We start from the raw sequence: 18,469 nt of genomic DNA on the forward strand, positions 1-18,469 counted from the left end.
CAGCATAACTGAAGTTTTTCAGTGTGTGAATATAATTTCAGCTATTTCAGAGGCTGAGGCAGAAGGATCTCAAGTTTGGGAGACCAGCCTGGGCCATGAAGTAAGGTCCTCTCTCCAAAAAAGAAAGATAGAAAGAAAGAAAGAAAGAAAGAAAGAAAGAAAGAAAGAAAGAAAGAAAGAAAGAGAGAGAAAGATCTTGAAAAGTGTTTTATTTTGAATTCATTATCAGAAAAGAACTTAATGAACAGAAAAGTGAAGAGATAAATATTCTTCATTCTTTCTAGTTTGCTATTTTTTGACATGCCTGAACCTGTAGTAGTCAATGGTATTCCAGCAACTAGGACCCAAGAAGTTTATGATATTAAAGAAAAAAAAAGCTACAAAATCCCATTTTTTTAAGAAATCAGCTCAATAATTGTTGGACAAAAAAAAAAACACTAGTCACTCATAGGATACAGTTAGTTATCTTTACTGTTACCATTTTCATGGTATTTGCATATGATTACTTACATGTTTATAATTTATTTATATTTTGGTGTTAATATTATGCTACTTTATCTCCAATTTATAAGAATGAATCTATTGCTCGGAAATAAGCATTAAACTGCAAAGTACTTATAACAATAATAGAGCAGTTTGAGACAGCAGCATGACCTGGAGTATCAAGGCTCATTTGGAAGTACAGAATGTGACTCTACCATACAGAGACACGGAATGACTGCTACTGTAGTAAGCTTATACCAACCCCCCAAAAGAAGTGCAGAGAAGTGCAATAATAAAGGCTGGGAATGTGTGTGGCGCAGCGGTAAAGCACTTGTCTGGCATGCAGTGCCCCAGTGCCACAAATAGGTCAAAACAAAAATATAACAGTGAGTATCGAAAAGCAGAACTTTTCATTGCTTATCTGTTCTTTCGAGTGCTCTTTCCATTATGAAATCTAGTCAAATAATGTCATGAAGTAGCTGGAACTTTGATACTTTTTTAAAGTACAGTGAGTTTTTTCTAGAACAAATGCAACATAAGGTCTAGTATAAACTGTTTAATTGTATTCTTGGGCATGAAAGTGACCAAGCTAAAGAGAGCCTGCTCATAGCAAAAAAAGTGAAGATCATAATTACATAAATCGTGAAAGTCTGTGATACAGGAATATATATTTTATTTTGGTAACTGTTTTGTCAGGTTTTTTTAGACCAGAAAGAACATCAACTAAGTAAAAAACTACTCTATAAATAAGCCTATATTCTTTATTTCCTGAACATTACCAATGGAAAAAAAGCCTTTTGATAGTGAGTGAAAGTGAAAATATGAAATACTAGTAAATTACAGCCTTTGGATTGCAGTTTTGTGTGTTGGTGAATAAATGCTCTGCTTATGCATGCCAACATATGCCAGCTTTTGAAAAAGCAGGCAGCCCGTTTAAGTTTTTGAAGTGAGCAATAAGCCTTCAAAGACTTCCTCATGGCACTGGCATCAGCAGTGGAGTTATTCTGAGGCTCACGCAGATGGTGTCTCTCTTGGCCTGCATCTATCACTTAGGCTGGAGTGGCTAAGTTGTGCCATTGCTACTTCTCACCACCAAGAACTTTTAAACCCGTTCCCCTTTTCTCTTGACAGAGAAAGAAATCACATTTTTAGAAAATTTTTAGTTTTCCAAGTTATTTAGAAAGACATTGAAGAAATTTCATAGCCATAACAATGAAAGAATGAATTAGTGATCCATTCACTATGCCTTTCCAGGTAGAAGAGCCAGGCTCCTATTGTTTGAATGTGTCTATCTGCACTCATCACCTATAGTTAGAATTCTTTGTTAATTTCTGTCTGTATTTAATCTGCTTTCAAAACTAGCATGTAATAGAGTCAAACATTTCCTTTTGGCCTATATTGTGAATTAGTTTCCATTTATATATATATATAAAGAAGGGAAACTGACATATGATTCAACTTGTCTGTCAGATTGACTAGATCTGGCGAGAGATTGTTTCATTCCTCTCACTGGCAGTAAATAATGATTCTTGTTATTTTCTTATATTTTAAAATGTTAAATAGCAAGCATGATGGAGAGCTGCTATATGCTTTCACCACTAGATGGTAGCCCTACTTCAGTGATGAAAAATGCAGACTCCATAATGGGGAAACAAATAAATGTGCTATGAAGTTGAGCCTCAGAATGTGGAGACTGGGAAATGGAAGATACAAATGCAATATTTTACTTTGCTAAAGAAGCCACTTAGCAAAGGCTCACAACAGAACACACCTAACAAACATATGGTTTCTTTTATTTTACATGTATGAGTATTTTGCTTGCATGTATGTATGTTTATCACATGCCTGCCTGGTGCCACAGAGGTCAGAAAAGGGCATCAGATCCCCTGGATCAGATGGTTGGGAGCCACCATGTGGGTGCTGGGAACCAAACTTAGGTCTTCTACAAGAGCAACAAGTGCTCTTAATCTCTTCATCACATAAAACATGAAAGTTTTAAATTCTGCCAAAAGGTAGAAAAGAGGCTGGAAAAAAATGGTTCCACAGATAAAAAACTCTTCTAGAGAACCAGAGTTTGGCCCTAGCACCCACATGGACAACTCAAAACTACATGTAACTCCCAACCTGGTCTACAAGAGCTAGTTCCAGGAGAGGCTCCAAAGCTACAGAGAAACCCTGCATCGAAAAACCAAAGGAAAAAAAAACTACATGTAACTCCAGCTCCAGGGGAATGTGATGCCCTCTTCTGGACTCCATGGACACCCACTTACATATAGGTGCTTCTGATCACATTTAACATAAATACACATATTTTACAAAAATTTTAAAAAGTAGGAGAAAAAATAATGCAAAGTTTTATAATATTATATCTTGCTTTCATAAATGATATATTTGAGTAGAATACATACTTTAAATTAATAATAATAAAAATAATCTAAACCAAGAAATAAATTTACATTGGGTAGTGGCAGTGCACGCCTTTAATCCCAGCACTCTGGAGGCAGAGGCAGGCGGATCTCTGTAAATTTGCAACTAGCCTAGTAGTCTACAAGAGCTAGTTCCAGGACAGGCACCAAAGCTACAGAGGAACCCTGTCTCAAAAAAAAAAAGGAAGGGAAGGAAAGAAGGAGGGATGGAATGGAAATTTACACAAAACTACTCTAATGCTACTGAACAAGAAAATTTTGATGTGTATATTGAAATTGACTTTGAGGTACAGCAAGATAGTTCAGCAGGTAAAGGCAACTGCCACCAAGCCTCATGACCTGAATTCAGTTCCTAAAATGACAAAGTGGAAAGGACCAAATTCCAAAAGCTGTCCTCTGGCCTCCATACTTATGCCATGGCACACATACATGCACAAACACACACACATACACACGATGGATGGATAGGTGGCTGGCTGGGTGGATGGATGGATGGATGGATGGATGGATGGATGGATGGATAGATGGATAGATAGATGGATAGATAGATTTAATCTTTTAGGAATTGCCAGAAGTAGTAATACACACCTTTAATCCCAGCACTCAGGAGGCAAAAGCAAGTGGATCTCTGAGTTTGAGGCTAGCCTGGTCTACATATTGAGTTCTTGGCTAGCTAGGGATACATAGTGAGAACCTGGTGAGGGGGGTGGTAGTTGTTTCTTTTCTTTCTTTCTTTTTTAAGAAATTGACTATGAAAGAGAGTGTGGTGTTTTATAAATGTTTTTTTCTTTGTTTTATTGGAGACATGGTTTTACTGTATAACCCAGGCTAGCCTAGAATTTACTATGTAGGTCAGAGGCCTCTAATTTGTGATCCTTCTGCCTCTGCTGGGATTACAGACATGTATCACCATGCCAAGTAAAATGAGATTCTTAGGGTTCATTTTCACATCAAATTTCTGTTCTGTACTGAGAGTCCTTTTTTTTTCTTTTTAAATGACTTGACTTTTAATGTCAGGCTTATGGAGAGGATACTACACTGAATAAGACACATCTTTTGGGACTAGAGAGATTGTACAGTGGTTAAAAGAACTTACTTCTCTTGCAAAAGAGCTAAGTTTGGTTCCCAGTACCTTTGTAATGCCTGACAAGAACCTGTAACTCCAGTTCCGGGGAATCTGAAGCACTCTTCTGGCCTCTAAGAACACTTTATGCATGCAGTGCATATAATCTCATAACAACAAATAAATAACATGTATCCTCATTCATCAAGAACCTCTGAATCTGAATGCTTAGGAACAATGGAGAAATTAAGCACCAGCTACTTCTGGCTTCTACCTAATGCATCAGTCCTGTCCACTTCAGCCTAAGAACTTGACAAAAAGTAACTTCATGACTTCATACAAACCCATTTCTTTATATAGAGTTAATTTTGGAAAGTCTCCCTTATATTGTAGCATTTGATGAGTATAAGCGCTCTTCTTAGTGGTTCTAATTCTGTCCTCTATTCCAACTGCTGCTTCTACCCAGTAGTTAGCCATTCAGATTGTGATGATATCTTCACTCCAGTCTTGTTTTCCTTAGATTCAGCTTTTGCTACATAAGTAATATCTCTATTGTTCACTTTTATATTTTCTACATATTTATGTATCACAGACAAAAATACTGACTTGCAGGAATATTAAAAGTCATTTTATTGCTATATTTTTTTAGCAGAATAATAGTAGTAGGTTTTCCCCTATGCTCATGGACGATCTAGGCTCAGGTTCGTGGCTGCTTTAGCAGTGTCAGGTCTGGGTTTCATCTCACAGTGTGGACTTTTAAAGCCCAATTAAAAGGTGGTTGGTTGCCAGGCAGTGGTGGTGCATGCCTTTACTCCCAGCACTTGGGAGGCAGAAGTGGGTGGATCTCTATGAGTTAGAGGCAAGCCATATCTACAGAGTGATTTCCAAGACAACCAGAGCTGTTATAAGAGAAACCGTTTCAAATTTAAAAAAAAAAAAGAATAAAAGAACAGTGGTTGGTTACTTTTGTAACATTTGTGCCACTATTGCTAAATCTTCCAGGCAAGTCACTGTTACAGGTAACCAGGGTTTGTAGCTAGAAAATATTGATGATTACCTTTTCCCTCTGGTAGCATGCAGAGTACATTCCCATACCATGAATTCCAGTAGGAGTGAAGCTTCTAGTTCGCACCAGCTTTACCTCTCTGTATTCAATGACATACATAAATATGTCTTCAGCAATGGGGCTTACTTACTATTAGGTTGCAGAGAGTAGCCAATACCTTTGACAATAATCTATAATATTTGGGGTTTCCTTGGGACCAAGGTCTCAACAAGATGTAACTCAATTCTGGCACTGAAGGTTTATTTAACTTGGTAACATAAGATGTCTAGTTGGGGCAGGCATTGTCTCCACTATTATTTGGTGACTCCATTTAGATTTATTTCATATATGTATATATTTTAGAACATTTCTACAGTAATAAGTTTCCCATATGGAATTTGATTATTTCTTGTATTCTGCTCTTTTAGGGTATTATTTCTTCTTGTTGTTTCAGGGCTTTCATAAGTGTCACTGAGTTACTGAGATTTCTCCAGTTCACATAGACACTTAATGCTGTGAACATGCCTCTTAAAACTGCCCTCATTGTGTCTGATAGGTTTGAGTACATCGTGCTTGCATTTTCATTCAATCCTTAAAAGTTTTTAATTTCCTTCTTGAGTTCTGTCTTGACCCATTTTTTCATTCAGTAGTGAGTTGTTCAGTTTTCATACATTTGTACACTCTGTGTTGTTTCTGTGGTCAGGAAGAAGGCTGGATGTTACTTCAATTTTCTTATATCTGTTGAGACTTGTTTCATGTCCAAGTATGTCAGTTTTAGAGAACGCTCCATCAGCTGCTGAGAATAAAGTATATTCTTCTGTATTTGGGTGAAATAGTCTATAAATGTCTACTGTGTCCCATTGATTTATGACATTATTTAGCCCCAGCATTTCTCTGTTTCATTTGTGTCTAGATGATCTGCATGACATTTTTAATGGAAAGAGCTGGGTATTAAAGTTACCCACTATCACTATGTAAAGGTCTATATGTGATTTCTAGCTGTAGAAGTGCTTCTTTTATGAACTTGAGTACCCTTGTGTTTGGTGTATAAATGTTTAGAATTGCAATGTCATCTTGATATCCCTTCCCTTTAATGAGTATGTAGTGTCCTTTCCTATCTCTTTTGATTAGCTTTGGCTAGAAGTCCATTTTGTTAGATATTAAAATGGTCATACCTGTTTGCTTCTTGTGCTGGGAGCTAGTCATCTGGAGTATGATGTCTGAAAAGTTTCTTGATGTCGATATGTGGTCTTGTCTTTGTTGGGTAAGTGTTCTATTCTTTGGTTGATGTTGCCCTCTCTGGATCCAAGGCAAGTGTGGTGGCTGTGGGTCCCTGGTAGAGAATTTCTGAGAACACCAGGTGACAGAAGGTATAGAGATGAGCTAGGAGGAAAGGCTGAAAGGGTTTGGGTGAAAAAACTAGTCTGGTCAATTTCAAACTACATATGTAGAGTTAGAATACACAGTTCTATTTTTTACACAGAATTGCAATTGGTATCAAAAGTTGTTACTTAAATTAGTGTAACACAAATAATAAGAACCCAGAGACAGATATTGGGGTTCAACCTGAAGATCAGAGAAGCAGAGCAGCCAACTACTAGCGAGCGAGCTCTTACCTCTATGAAATCTTCAGACTGAAAGAGAGCAAGTTCCTGTCTCATCCCACCTTTCATTCCTCTCCAGTGCTGGGATTAAAGGCATGCACTACCACCGCCCAGCCTCTATGGCTAACTAGTATGGCTGCTGGGATTAAAGGTATGTGCCACCACTGCCTGGCATGTATGGCTGACTAGTATGGTTGCTTTGCACTGACCTTCAAGCAAACTTTATTTATTAAAACACAAATGATATACCACTATAAATTAATTTTATATATTCCTAATCTTGCCTTAGATAGGGTAATGGGTTTTCTATCCCCCAATATTAGGTTTCTTCGCCAGTGCAGTAAGCCAGATCAAGGAGAACTAAAAAAGTATAGCAGGTTTATTTGAACAAAGCAACTCCCAGGTGGCTTCTCCAGTCCCAGAGAAGTCACATGCCCAAACTAAAGCAGGGAGATTATACAGACTGTAGACAAAGGGTGATGATGTGCCTACCACAAGCTGGGTTTGTGCCCAAGTGTGCTCAAAAGCTTGGGCTGCTGGCAGCAATAGGGGAGGAAGTTGTCATAGTCACCAGGAATGAGGAACTGGACTTTTTGGCACCTTTTTTTAATGCTGTAGATTTCTCTGAGAAGGTGCAGTTTGGAAAATAAAAGAAAGGAATGGGGCTTTCCATATCATGCAGGGGCGAGCTGGAGCTTCCAGCCAAACACAGATTAATAGACATCTGAACTGTTTTTAATGTCCTTTCTGTTTTTGTTTTCCTTTTGGAACCAGGTTGTTCAGAGGATATTCTACACAGTCAACAGATCTTGGAGTGGAAAAATTACTTCAACAGAGATAAGGAAAAGCAACTTTTTACAAGTATGTCTGTCATAAAGATACATAAAGAACAATTTTATAATTTTACTTTACTTAAATTTATTTTTTCTTATTCTATTGAAAACACCGACTATCACTGCTTCCAGGATGTAAGCATTTATCAATTACCCGTGTGGTGGGGAGGGGCTGCTAAGGTAAAATAATATGGGATTTCTGCCTGAAGGCATACAATATGAAACAAAAACACAAATGCGCTTCCACACCTGAATTGATAGATATGCCTAGAAGGTGCAGAGGAAGCCTCAGAAGGATCAGCATGTGATCTTCATCCTGGTGAATATCAGAAGTTTACCAGTTTAGCAATGGAAAAGGGTTTCCAATAGCAGCAGCAACACAAGCCAAAGCCAGAGACGGAACGTGTTCTTGTGTTCAAGAACTTCTGACCAGTGGAGGTGTCAACAAGGTGGGAAAACTGGGCTTACCAAAGAAATGAAAGTTTATGGACTTGATTCCTCGGTAATGACTCTACCTTGTTGCTGCTGGAAATACTACATCTTATTCAGTTATTTTATCAAAAAAAAATGATTGACCACTAGTGGGAACCTTTTACTGAGGTAATCTTGATACCTCATTGTTTATGCTTCTATAAATGTAAAGAAAATGGAATGGTTCACACATTTGAAAGATATATTTTTAAATTTAAATATATATATTTTAAATGGATTATACTAAATGAAGTTTATACTGATAACAGTCCCTTATTACTCTATATTTGCCCTATCTTCATCTCCATATGAAAAGACTGGAGACCTAGAAAAATAGCAATCCATAATGGATAGAAAAAATAATTTTATTATTCTAAAATAGTAGTTCTTAACCTTAGAAGCTGATCAACCCTTTCATGAGAGTTGCATATCGGATATTATGATTCATAACAATTGCAAAATTAGTTATGAAGCAACAACAAATAGTTTTATGGTTAGGAGTAATCACAACATGAAGAACTACGTTAAAGAGTCACAGCATTAGGAAGGTTGTGAATCACTGTTTAAAATGAACAGTCATCGCCGGGCAATGGTGGTGCACGCCTTTAATCCCAGCACTCGGGAGGCAGAGGGAGGCAGAGGCAGGCAGATCTCTGTGAGTTTGAGACCAGCATGGTCTACAGAGCTAGTTCCAGGACAGGCTCCGAAGCCGCAGAGAAACCCTGTCTCGCCAGACCCAAAAAGAGGAACATGGGATGTACTCACTCATATTTGGTTTCTAGCCATAAACAAAGGACATTGAGCCTCTAATTAGTGATTCTAGAGAAGCTAAATAAGGAGAACCCAAAGGAAAACATATAGGCATCCTCCTGAATATTAACCTTCATCGGGCGATGAAAGGAGACAGAAACCCAATTTGGAGCACCGGACAGAAATCTCAAGGTCCAAATCAGGAGCAGAAGGAGAGAGAGTACGAGCAGGGTACACCCACACACTGAGACAATGGGGATGTTCTATCGGGAACTCACCAAGGCCAGCTGGCCTGGGTCTGAAAAAACCTGGGATAAAACCGGACTCGCTGAACATAGCGGACAATGAGGACTACTGAGAACTCAAGAACAATGGCAATGGGTTTTTGATCCTACTGCACGTACTGGCTTTGTGGGAGCCTAGGCAGTTTGGATGCTCACCTTACTAGACCTGGATGGAGGTGGGTGGTCCTTGGACTTCCCACTGGGCAGGGAACCCTGATAGCTCTAGGGGAACTTGATTGAGGGAGGGGGAGGGAAATGGGAGGAGGTGGCGGGGAAGAGACAGAAATCTTTAATAAGTAAACGGGGGGGGGGGAGAAAGGAGAAAAAAAAAGAACATTATCCGAGGAGGGAAAAAATAAAATAAGATAAATGAACAGTCATCATCACAATCATTGTTGATATTTATTGAAAATCTGGTACCTGCCTGGGCTATTAGTAGGTATTATAAAATGGATTAAGAAGGTAGAAATTTTCTTAAAAACTCAAAATGGTTTTTTCCTTTTTTATTTTATGGGTATTGGTATTTTGTCTGCATGTATGTCTGTGTGAAGATGCTGGATCCCCTGGGAACTGGAGTTACAGACAGTTGTGAGCTGCTATATGGGTGCTGGGAATTAATTGAACCAGGTTCTCTCGAAGAGCAGCCATGACTCTTAATCACTGAGCCATCTCTCAAGCCTATCCCTCTTTGGTTTTTCAAGACAGGATTTCTCTGTGTAACACTTGTTGTCCTGGAACGCACTCTGTAGACCAGGCTGGTCTCCAACTCACAGAGATCCACCTGCCTCTGCTTCCCAAGTACCAAAGTGAAGGTGTGCATCACCACCACCCAGCAATTTCTCACATTCTTTTTTTCTTTTTTTTATAAATTATGTTTATTGTTAGCATTCTATTTATTCATCTTTGCTTTTGAGTCAGAATATTTTTTGTGGTTAGTTTTCTTTTTTTGTTTTTGGTTTTGGTTTTTATTTATTTATTTATTAAAGATTTCTGCCTCCTCCCTGCCACCGCCTCCCATTTTCCTCCCCCTCCCCCAATCAAGTCCCCCTCCCTCATCAGCCCAAAGAGCAATCAGGGTTCCCTGCCCTGTGGGAAGTCCAAGGACCACCCACCTCCATCCAGGTCTATTTTTATTTTATGATCATTAGCGTTTTGCCTACATATATTTCTTTGAGGTGTCAGAAGCCCTGAAACTGGAGTTACAGACAGTTGTTAGCTGCCATGTGGGTGCTGGGAATTGAACCTGGATCCTCTCAAAGAGCAGCTAGTGCTCTTAAAAGCTGAGCCATCTCTCCAGCCCCAATTTCTCACATTCTTAATGCATATATGGATATACAGTGCATGCATACCTGTTACCAAGGAGATCAGAAGAAGGTGTTGGATCCCATGGAACTGGGTCATGGAATCATTGTGAGCTACCATGTGGGACTGAGAACTGAACCAGATCCTCTCTGCAAGAGCAGTAAGTGCTCTTAATCCCTGAGCCAACTTTGCAGCCTTCAAATCGTTGTCATTTTAATAAATTCTTTTTGTAATAATATAACTGGAGACAAGCATAGTTGAGTAACTTGCATAGAAGCACCCAGCTAGCTAGTAGGTTGCAGAACTGAGAGCAGAATTCAGATGTTCTTTTTCTGCAGAGTAACTTATTCCCCTCTTCCTTTATTTCCTGATCTATCTCCTTATTCTTCCACTGAGTCCATGAACAAATGCTCAAAACATTCTGACTTATGAATATATTTAGAGTAAAAAATAAGCAAAAATTGGTTTATCTCTTCACACAACATTTCATGGACTTTCCCATAGAGAGAACTCATACATCTGTATTCTTAAATTTTATTCATTTATCTTTTTATGTGTATAAATGTTTTGTCTGCATGCATGTACGTGCACCACATGTGTGCCCTCAGAAGCCAGAAGAGGGTGTCAGGTCCCCTAGGGATGGAATTATAGAGAGTTGTGAGCCGTCATGTGAGTGCTGGAAATTGAACCCAGGTCCTCTGGAAGAACAGTCAGTGCACTTAACCACTGAGTCATCTCTCCAGCCCCTGTAATCTTATTTTATTTATGTAGTATATAGTTTAGTGTTCTGAGACTCCTATATAGAGATGTTTAAATTAGTTAATTTATTTATTGGGAGTGCGGGTCACATACAAATGTTGTTGTTAGGAAGCTTGCCAGAGTTGATTCTCTCCTCCCACCATGTGGTCTCAGGTCAAAGTCAGGTCATCATTCTTGGCAACAGTGCCTTTTCCCTCTACGCCATCCTTCTGGCCCTTCATATTCCTTTTTAAAGTATGAGGGGGGAAGATACTTACTACCCTATAAATTTGGTTGGGTGTTCTTTTTTCTTTTTTTCTCATTATTTTTACATGATCAATTTTTTAATATTTTATTTTAAAAAAAAACTATCTTTTCTTATTTTACATGCCAAATTCATTTCCCGCTCTCTCCCCTCCTTCTACTCCCTCCATCTTTCCCCCTTCTCACCTCCTTACCTCACCCCACCCCCGTCTACTCCTCAGAAAGGATAAGGCTTCCCATGGGGTATCAACAAAATCCAGCACATTGCTTTGAGGCAAGACCAAGGCTCTCCCCACTATATCTAGGCTGAGCAAGGTATCCATCCAGAGATAATGGGTTCCAAAAAGCCAGAACAAGCAGTGGTCTTACTGCCAGTGACTCCACAGTCTGCCCCAGCCATACAACTGTCACCCACATTCAGAGGGCCTAGTTTGATCCTATACTGGTTCCCTCGCTGTCAGGTGGGAGCTGGAAGACTTCCATTAGTGCGGTGAGCTGTTTCAGCGGTATCCCTCCCCATCATGGCCTTGACCTTTTTGCTTATATTCTCCCTCCTCTCTCTCTTCAACTGGACTTTGGGAGCTCAGCCCAATGCTCCACTGTGGTTCTCTGCATCTGTTTCCATCAGTTGCTGGATGAAGATTCTATGGTGACATTAAGATAGTCATCAATCTGACTACAGGGTAAGGCCAGTTCAGGCACCCTATCTACTATTGCTTAAGGTCCTAGCTGGGATCATCCTTGTGGATTCCTGGGAATTTCTCTAGTGCTAGGCTTCTTGCTAGTCCCATAATGGCTCCTTCAATAAAGATATCTCTTTCCTTGTTCTCTGTTTGTCCTCCCCACATCTTGACCACCCCATTCCCTCTGGTTCTCTTTCCCCTTTTCCCTTCTCCCCTCCTCCTCCTCTTCTCTTCCCCTTCTGCCTTCCCTTCTCTCCCCATCCCTACGCTCCCAATTTTCTCAGAAGATCTTGTCTATTTCCCCTTCCCAGGGGGATCTATGTATGTTTCTCTTAGGATTCTCATTGTTACTTAGCTTCTCTGGGGTTGTGGACTAGGCTCTTTATCCTTTGCTTTACAGCTAGTAATCACCTATGAGTGGGTGCATCTTTATTGGTCTGGGTTACCTCACTCAGTATGGTTTTTTCTAGTTCCAACCATTTGCATGAAAATTTCAATATATCATTGTTTTTTACTGCTGAGTAGTACTCCATTGTGTAAATAAATTTTCTTTATCCATTCTTCAGTTTAGGGGTATCTAGGTCGTTTCCAGGTTCTGGCTATTAAGAATAATGCTGCTATGAACATAGATGAACAAATGTCCTTGTAGTATGGTTGAGCATCCTTTGGGTATATGCCCAAGAGTAGTATTGCTGGGTCTTGCAATTGATTCCCAACTTCTGAAAAACCACCATACTGATTTCCAGAATGGTTGTACAAGTTTGCATTCCCACCAGCAATGGATGAGTGTTCCCCTTACTCCACATCCTCGCCAGCATAAGCTATTATTGGTGTTTTATATCTTAGCCATTCTGACAGGTATAAAATGGTATCTCAGAGTTGTTTTGATTTGCATTTCCCTGATGGCTAAGAATGTTAAACATTTTCTTAAGTGTTTTTTGGTCATATGAAATTCTTCTGTTGAGAATTCTCTGTTTAGTTCTATACCCCATTTTTTGACTGGATTATTTGATATTTTGATGTCTAATTTCTTGAGTTCTTTATATATTTTGAAGACCAGTCCTCTGTCTGATGTGGGGTTGGTGAAGATCTTTTCCCACTTGAGTAGGCTGTGCTTTTGTCTTACTGACTGTGTCCTTTGCTTTACAGAAGCTCTTCGGTTTCAGGAGGTCCCATTTATTTATTGTTACTCTCAGTGTCTGTACTACTGGGATTATATTTAGGAAGTGGTCTCCTGTGCCCATGCATTGGAGGCTGCTTCCCACTTTCACTTATGTCAGGTTCTGAGTGGTTGGATTTATATTGAGGTCTTTGAGCCATTTGGACTTGAGTTTTGTGCATAGGAATAGGTATGAATCTATTTGCATTCTTCTACATGCTGACATCCAGTTATGCCAGCACCATTTGTTGAAGACACTTTCTTTTTTTAACTGTATAATTTTAGCTTCTATGTCAAAAATCAGGTATTCATAGGTGTGTGGATTAATATTTGAGTCTTCGATTTGACTCTATTGGTCAACCTGTTTTTATGACAATACCAAGCTGTTTTCATTCCTGTAGCTTGATAGTAGAGCTTGATGTCAGAGATGGTGATGCCTCCAGAAGTTCCTTTATTGTACAGGATTGTTTTGACTATTCTGGGTTTTTTGTTTTTCCATATGAAATTGAGTATTATTCTTTTGAGGTCTGTGAAGTATTGTGTTTGGATTTTGATGGGGATTGCACTGAATCTGTAGATTGCTTTTGGTAGAATTGCCATTTTTATTATGTTGGTCCTATCTACCCAAGAGCATAGGAGATCTTTCGATTTTCTGATGTCTTCTTCAGTTTCTTTCTTCAAAGACTTAAAGTTCTTGTCAAACAGGTCTTTCACTTGTTTGGTTAGTGTTACTCCAAGATATTTTATGTTATTTGTAGCTATTGTGAATGGTGATGTTTCTCTGATTTCTTTCTCAGCTTCTTTATCATTTGTATATAGGAGGGCTGCTGATTTTTTTGAGTTGATCATGTATCTTGCCACATCACTGAAGGTATTTATCAGCTATAGAAGTTCCCTGGTAGAATTTTGGGGGTAACTTATATATACAATCATATCATCTGTGAACAGCGAAAGTTTGACTTCTTCCTTTGCAATTGTATCTCCTTGATCTCCTTTTGTTGTCTTACTGCTCTAGCTAGAACTTCAAGAACTATGTTGAATAGATATGGAGAGAGTGAACAGCCTTGTCTTGTTCCTGATTTTAGTGGAATCACTTTGAGTTTCCATTTAATTTGATGTTGGCTGTTGGCTTGCTGTATATAGCTTTTATTATATTTAGATATGTTCCTTTTTATCATGAAGGGATGTTGAATTTTGTCAAATGCTTTTTCAGCATCTAATGAAATAATCACATGGGTTTTTTTTTCTTTCAGTTTATTTATAGTGGATTAGATAATAGATTTTCGTATGTTGAACCATCCCTGCTTGTCAGGAATGACGCCAACTATATCATGGTGGATGATTTTTTTTTATGTATTCTTGGGTTCGATTTGCCAGTATTTTATTGAGTATATTTGCATCAGTGTTCATGAGGGAGATTGGTTTGTAATTCTCTTTCCTGGTTGAGACTTTATGTGGTTTCGGTATCAGGGTAACTGTAGCCTCATAAAAAGAGTGGCAATTTTCCTTTGGTTTCTATTATGTGGGACAATTTGAGGAGTATAAATATTAGCTCTTCTTTGCAGTTCTGGTAGAATTCTGTGCAAAAACCATGGGGCACTGGACTTTTTTGATTGGAAGGCGTTTGATGATCCTTCTATTTCTTTGTAGGTTATGGGTCTATATAAATTATTCACCTGGTCTTGATTTAATTTTGGTATGTGGTACCTATCCAGAAAATTGTCCATTTCTTTTGCATTTTCCAATTTTGTGAAGTACCGATTTTTGTAGTATGACCTAGTGATTCTCTGGATTTCCTCAGTGTCTGTTGCTATGTCCCCCTTTTCATTTCTGATTTTGTTAATTTGGATGTTCTCTCTCTGCTTTTTGGTTAGTTTAGATAAGGGTTTGTCTAGAACCAGCTCTTTGGTTCATTAAAAATATCTTGAGATTCCTTCCTTTTCTGTCCATCGATATACTGCATGATTGATTACATGGCTATGCTGTAATTGATTATATATTCCTCTATTGAGGCTTAGGGCATTTTTATATTTTCTCTATTACAAGGATGTAGTGAACATCCTTGTATCTTACTCTTCTGTGCATATGAATAAGAATTTCTCTAGAATAGACTACTAAAGGAAAAATTTCTGGATCTTTGCTAAATCTTATTAACCCTTAAAAATGCTACTCATCATTTTCATTACATGTTTACTAACTAGGAAGCAGAGGAAGACCTGAGCGAGTGAGCTTCTGAGTGGATGACAGCCTGTGGAGGACTCCAAGACCAGTTAGCCCATGGGAAATTGGCAAAGGCTTTAACCATGTGAATTAGGCTCAAGAGAAATGGCAAAGCTTTTCTTGAGGCCAAGTATGTGTGTTTATGGATGATTAATCAGTGTGTGCCAAGACTAGCAACTGTGACTTCCACCTCCTGGATATTTACAGCCTGATACTGCTCACCTACAGAGACTTCCCACTAAGAATAGCTAAACCTCAACCACCTGCCTATGTTGTACCTACTAAACATGTAAGGTTTCAGGCTAGTGCTAGAGAACCCCACCTGATCCCAGCTTTACTATATGTGTGTGCCTGTTTTGTTTCTCTGTCCAGTCTTCATTTCCTTGTTTGGGAACCCATGCAGAGGAGGATGGCAACCAACAACAGGAGTTAATTTACACTTAATACCATATCGTGGTTTTCTTTTGTGTTTATGAAGGCTATAAATTTAATTTTTGCTTACTTCATAATTTTTCAATAAACAGATTTATATAACTTAATGGTTTTTTCAATTTATAAAATTGTTTCCTATTGTATACATTTAAAAAATAATTTATCAGAGTAGTATTCTTTTATTTTTCTTAAAAATTTCCACCTCCTCCCATTTCCCTCTCTCTCCCTCCTCCCCCTCTCTCTCCAGTCCAAAGAGCAGTCAGGGTTCCCTGGCCTGTGGGAAGTCCAAGGTCCTCCCCCCTCCATCCAGGTCTAGGAAGGTGAGCATCCCACAAAGACTAGGCTCCCATAAAGCCAGTACATGCAGTAGGATCAAAACCCAGTGCCATTGTCCTTGGCTTCTCAGTCAGCCCTCCTTGTCCGACACGTTCAGAGAGTCCGGTTTGATCACATGCTCCATCAGTCCTAGTCCAGCTTGCTTTGGTGGTAATCCTCTTCGTCCTTTATGTTTTCTGTCTTGAATTCTACTTTATTTCCAATTAGTATTGGTGGCTATTTTTCTTTTTATTAACAGTTAGCTACTATGTTTGTCTGTTTTTTATAAGCCTCTTTTATTTTGGACATTTTTTTAACTTTTTATTACGTTTGTGTGTGGTGTGTGAGGACAGGTAGAGGTCAGAAGTCAGGAATCTATTCTCTCTTTGCACAGTGTAGGCTCTGGTATCAAAGTCAATTTATCAGGCTTAGTATTAGTAGCAAGTACCCCTGCTGAGCCGTCTCATCAGCCCTATTAGACATATCTCTTATTGGGCAATATATATATTATTGCCCAATATATAATATTATATATATATATTAGTTTGAGAGATGTTTTTATAATATTTTAATAAGGAAATTTGGTCCATTTATATTTATTTTTTACCAAAACAAAAATCCGGGTGGTGATAACACATGCCTTTAGTCACAGCACTCAGGAGGTAGAGGCAGGTAGGATCTCTGCGAGTTTGAGGCCAGCCTGGTCTATAAAGAGAGTCCCAGAAGAGCCAGGGCTACACAGAGAAACCTAGTGTCAAAAAAAAAAAATGAAATCAATCCTTTGTCAGATGTGGAATTGGTGAAGATCTTTTTCCCATTCTGTAGGCTGCCATTTTGTTTGTTGACCATGTCCTTTGCCTTACAGAAGCTTCTTGGTTTCAGGAGGTCCCATTTATCAATTGTTGCTCTCAGTGTCTGTGATACTGGAAGTATATTTAGGAAGTGGTTTCCTGTGCCCATGCATTGAAGGCTGCTTCTCACTTTCTCTTCTATGAGCTTCAATGTAGTTTGTTTTATGTTGAGGTCTTTGATCCATTTGGACTTAAGTTTTGTGCATAGATATGGATCTATTTGCATTTTTCTACATGTTGACATCAGTTATGCCAGTACCATCTGTTAAAGATACTTTTTTTTCCACTTTATAGTTTTAGCTTCTTTGTCAAAACTCAGGTGTTCATTGGTGCATGGATTTATATCAGGGCCTTTAAATTTGATTCCATTGTTTCACCTGTCTGTTTTTATGCCAATTCCAAGTTGTTTTCATTACTATAGCTCTATATTAGAGCTTGAAATCAGGAATGGTGATGCCTCCAGAAGTTCTTTTGTTGTACAGGATTGTTTTGGCTATCCTGGGTTTTTTGTTTTTCCATATGAAGTTGAGTATTGTCCTTTTGGGGTCTTTGAAGACTTGTGCTGGGATTTTGATGGGGATTGCACTGAATCTGTAGATTGCTTTTGGTAAGATTGCCATTTTTACTATATTAATCCTACCTATTCAAGAGCATAGGAGATCTTTAGATTCTGATGTCTTCTTCAATTTCTTTCTTCAAAGACTTAAAGTTCTTGTCGAACAGGTTTTTCACTTGTTTGGTTAGTGTTACCCCAAGATATCTTATGTTATTTGTGGCTATTTTAAAGGGTGGTATTTCTCTGATTTCTTTCTCAGCCCATTTATCATTTGTATATAGGAAGGCTACTAATTTTTTTTGAGTTAATCTTGTATCCTGCTACATTGTTGAAGGTGTTTATCAATTATAGTAGTTCCCTGGTAGAATTTTTAGGGTCACTATGTATGCTATCTTCTCAGCAGCAAATAATGAAAGATTATTCAAAGAACTCAAGAAATTAGACATCAAAAGACCAAATAATCCAATTTAAAAATGGGGTACATCTAAACAGAAAACTCTCAATAGAAGAAAATCAAATGGCTGAAAGACACTTTAGGAAATGTTCAACATACTTACTCATCAGAAAAATGCAAATCAAAACTCTGAAATACCATCTTTACACCTGTCAGAATGGCCAAGATCAAAAATTCTGATGACAGCTTATGCTGGAGAAGATGTGGAACAAAAGGAATACTCCTCCATTGCTGGTGGGAGTGCAATCTTGTACAGCTGCTTCGGAAATCAGTATAACAGTTTCCCAGAAAATTAGGATTCAGTCTACCTCAAGACCAGCAAAACCACTCTTGGGCATATAACCAAAGGATGCTCATTCTCACCACAAGGACATTTGCTCAACTATGTTCATAGCAGCATTAGTCGTAATAGTCAGAACCTGAAAACAACCTAGATGCCCCACAACCAAAGAATGGAAAATGTGATACATTTACACAACACAGTGATCAAAAACAATGGCATCTTGAAATTTGCGTGCAAATGGATGGAAGTAGAA

General features: G+C 38.5%; 1 protein-coding gene across 2 annotated transcripts in view; it reads left to right on the forward strand.

The window, feature by feature from the left end:
* Positions 1-18,469, forward strand: part of Ppp2r3a (protein phosphatase 2 regulatory subunit B''alpha) — a 139,133-nt gene that overhangs the window by 93,269 nt on the left and 27,395 nt on the right. For both annotated transcript variants that reach the window (XM_075964865.1, XM_075964867.1), the window contains one exon: positions 7,396-7,482. In XM_075964865.1, coding sequence (XP_075820980.1) covers positions 7,396-7,482 — 87 coding nt within the window. The remainder of the gene's footprint in view (positions 1-7,395; positions 7,483-18,469) is intronic.

This window comes from Microtus pennsylvanicus, chromosome 3 (genome assembly GCF_037038515.1).
Source record: "Microtus pennsylvanicus isolate mMicPen1 chromosome 3, mMicPen1.hap1, whole genome shotgun sequence".
NCBI classification, from domain to species: Eukaryota; Metazoa; Chordata; class Mammalia; order Rodentia; family Cricetidae; genus Microtus; species Microtus pennsylvanicus.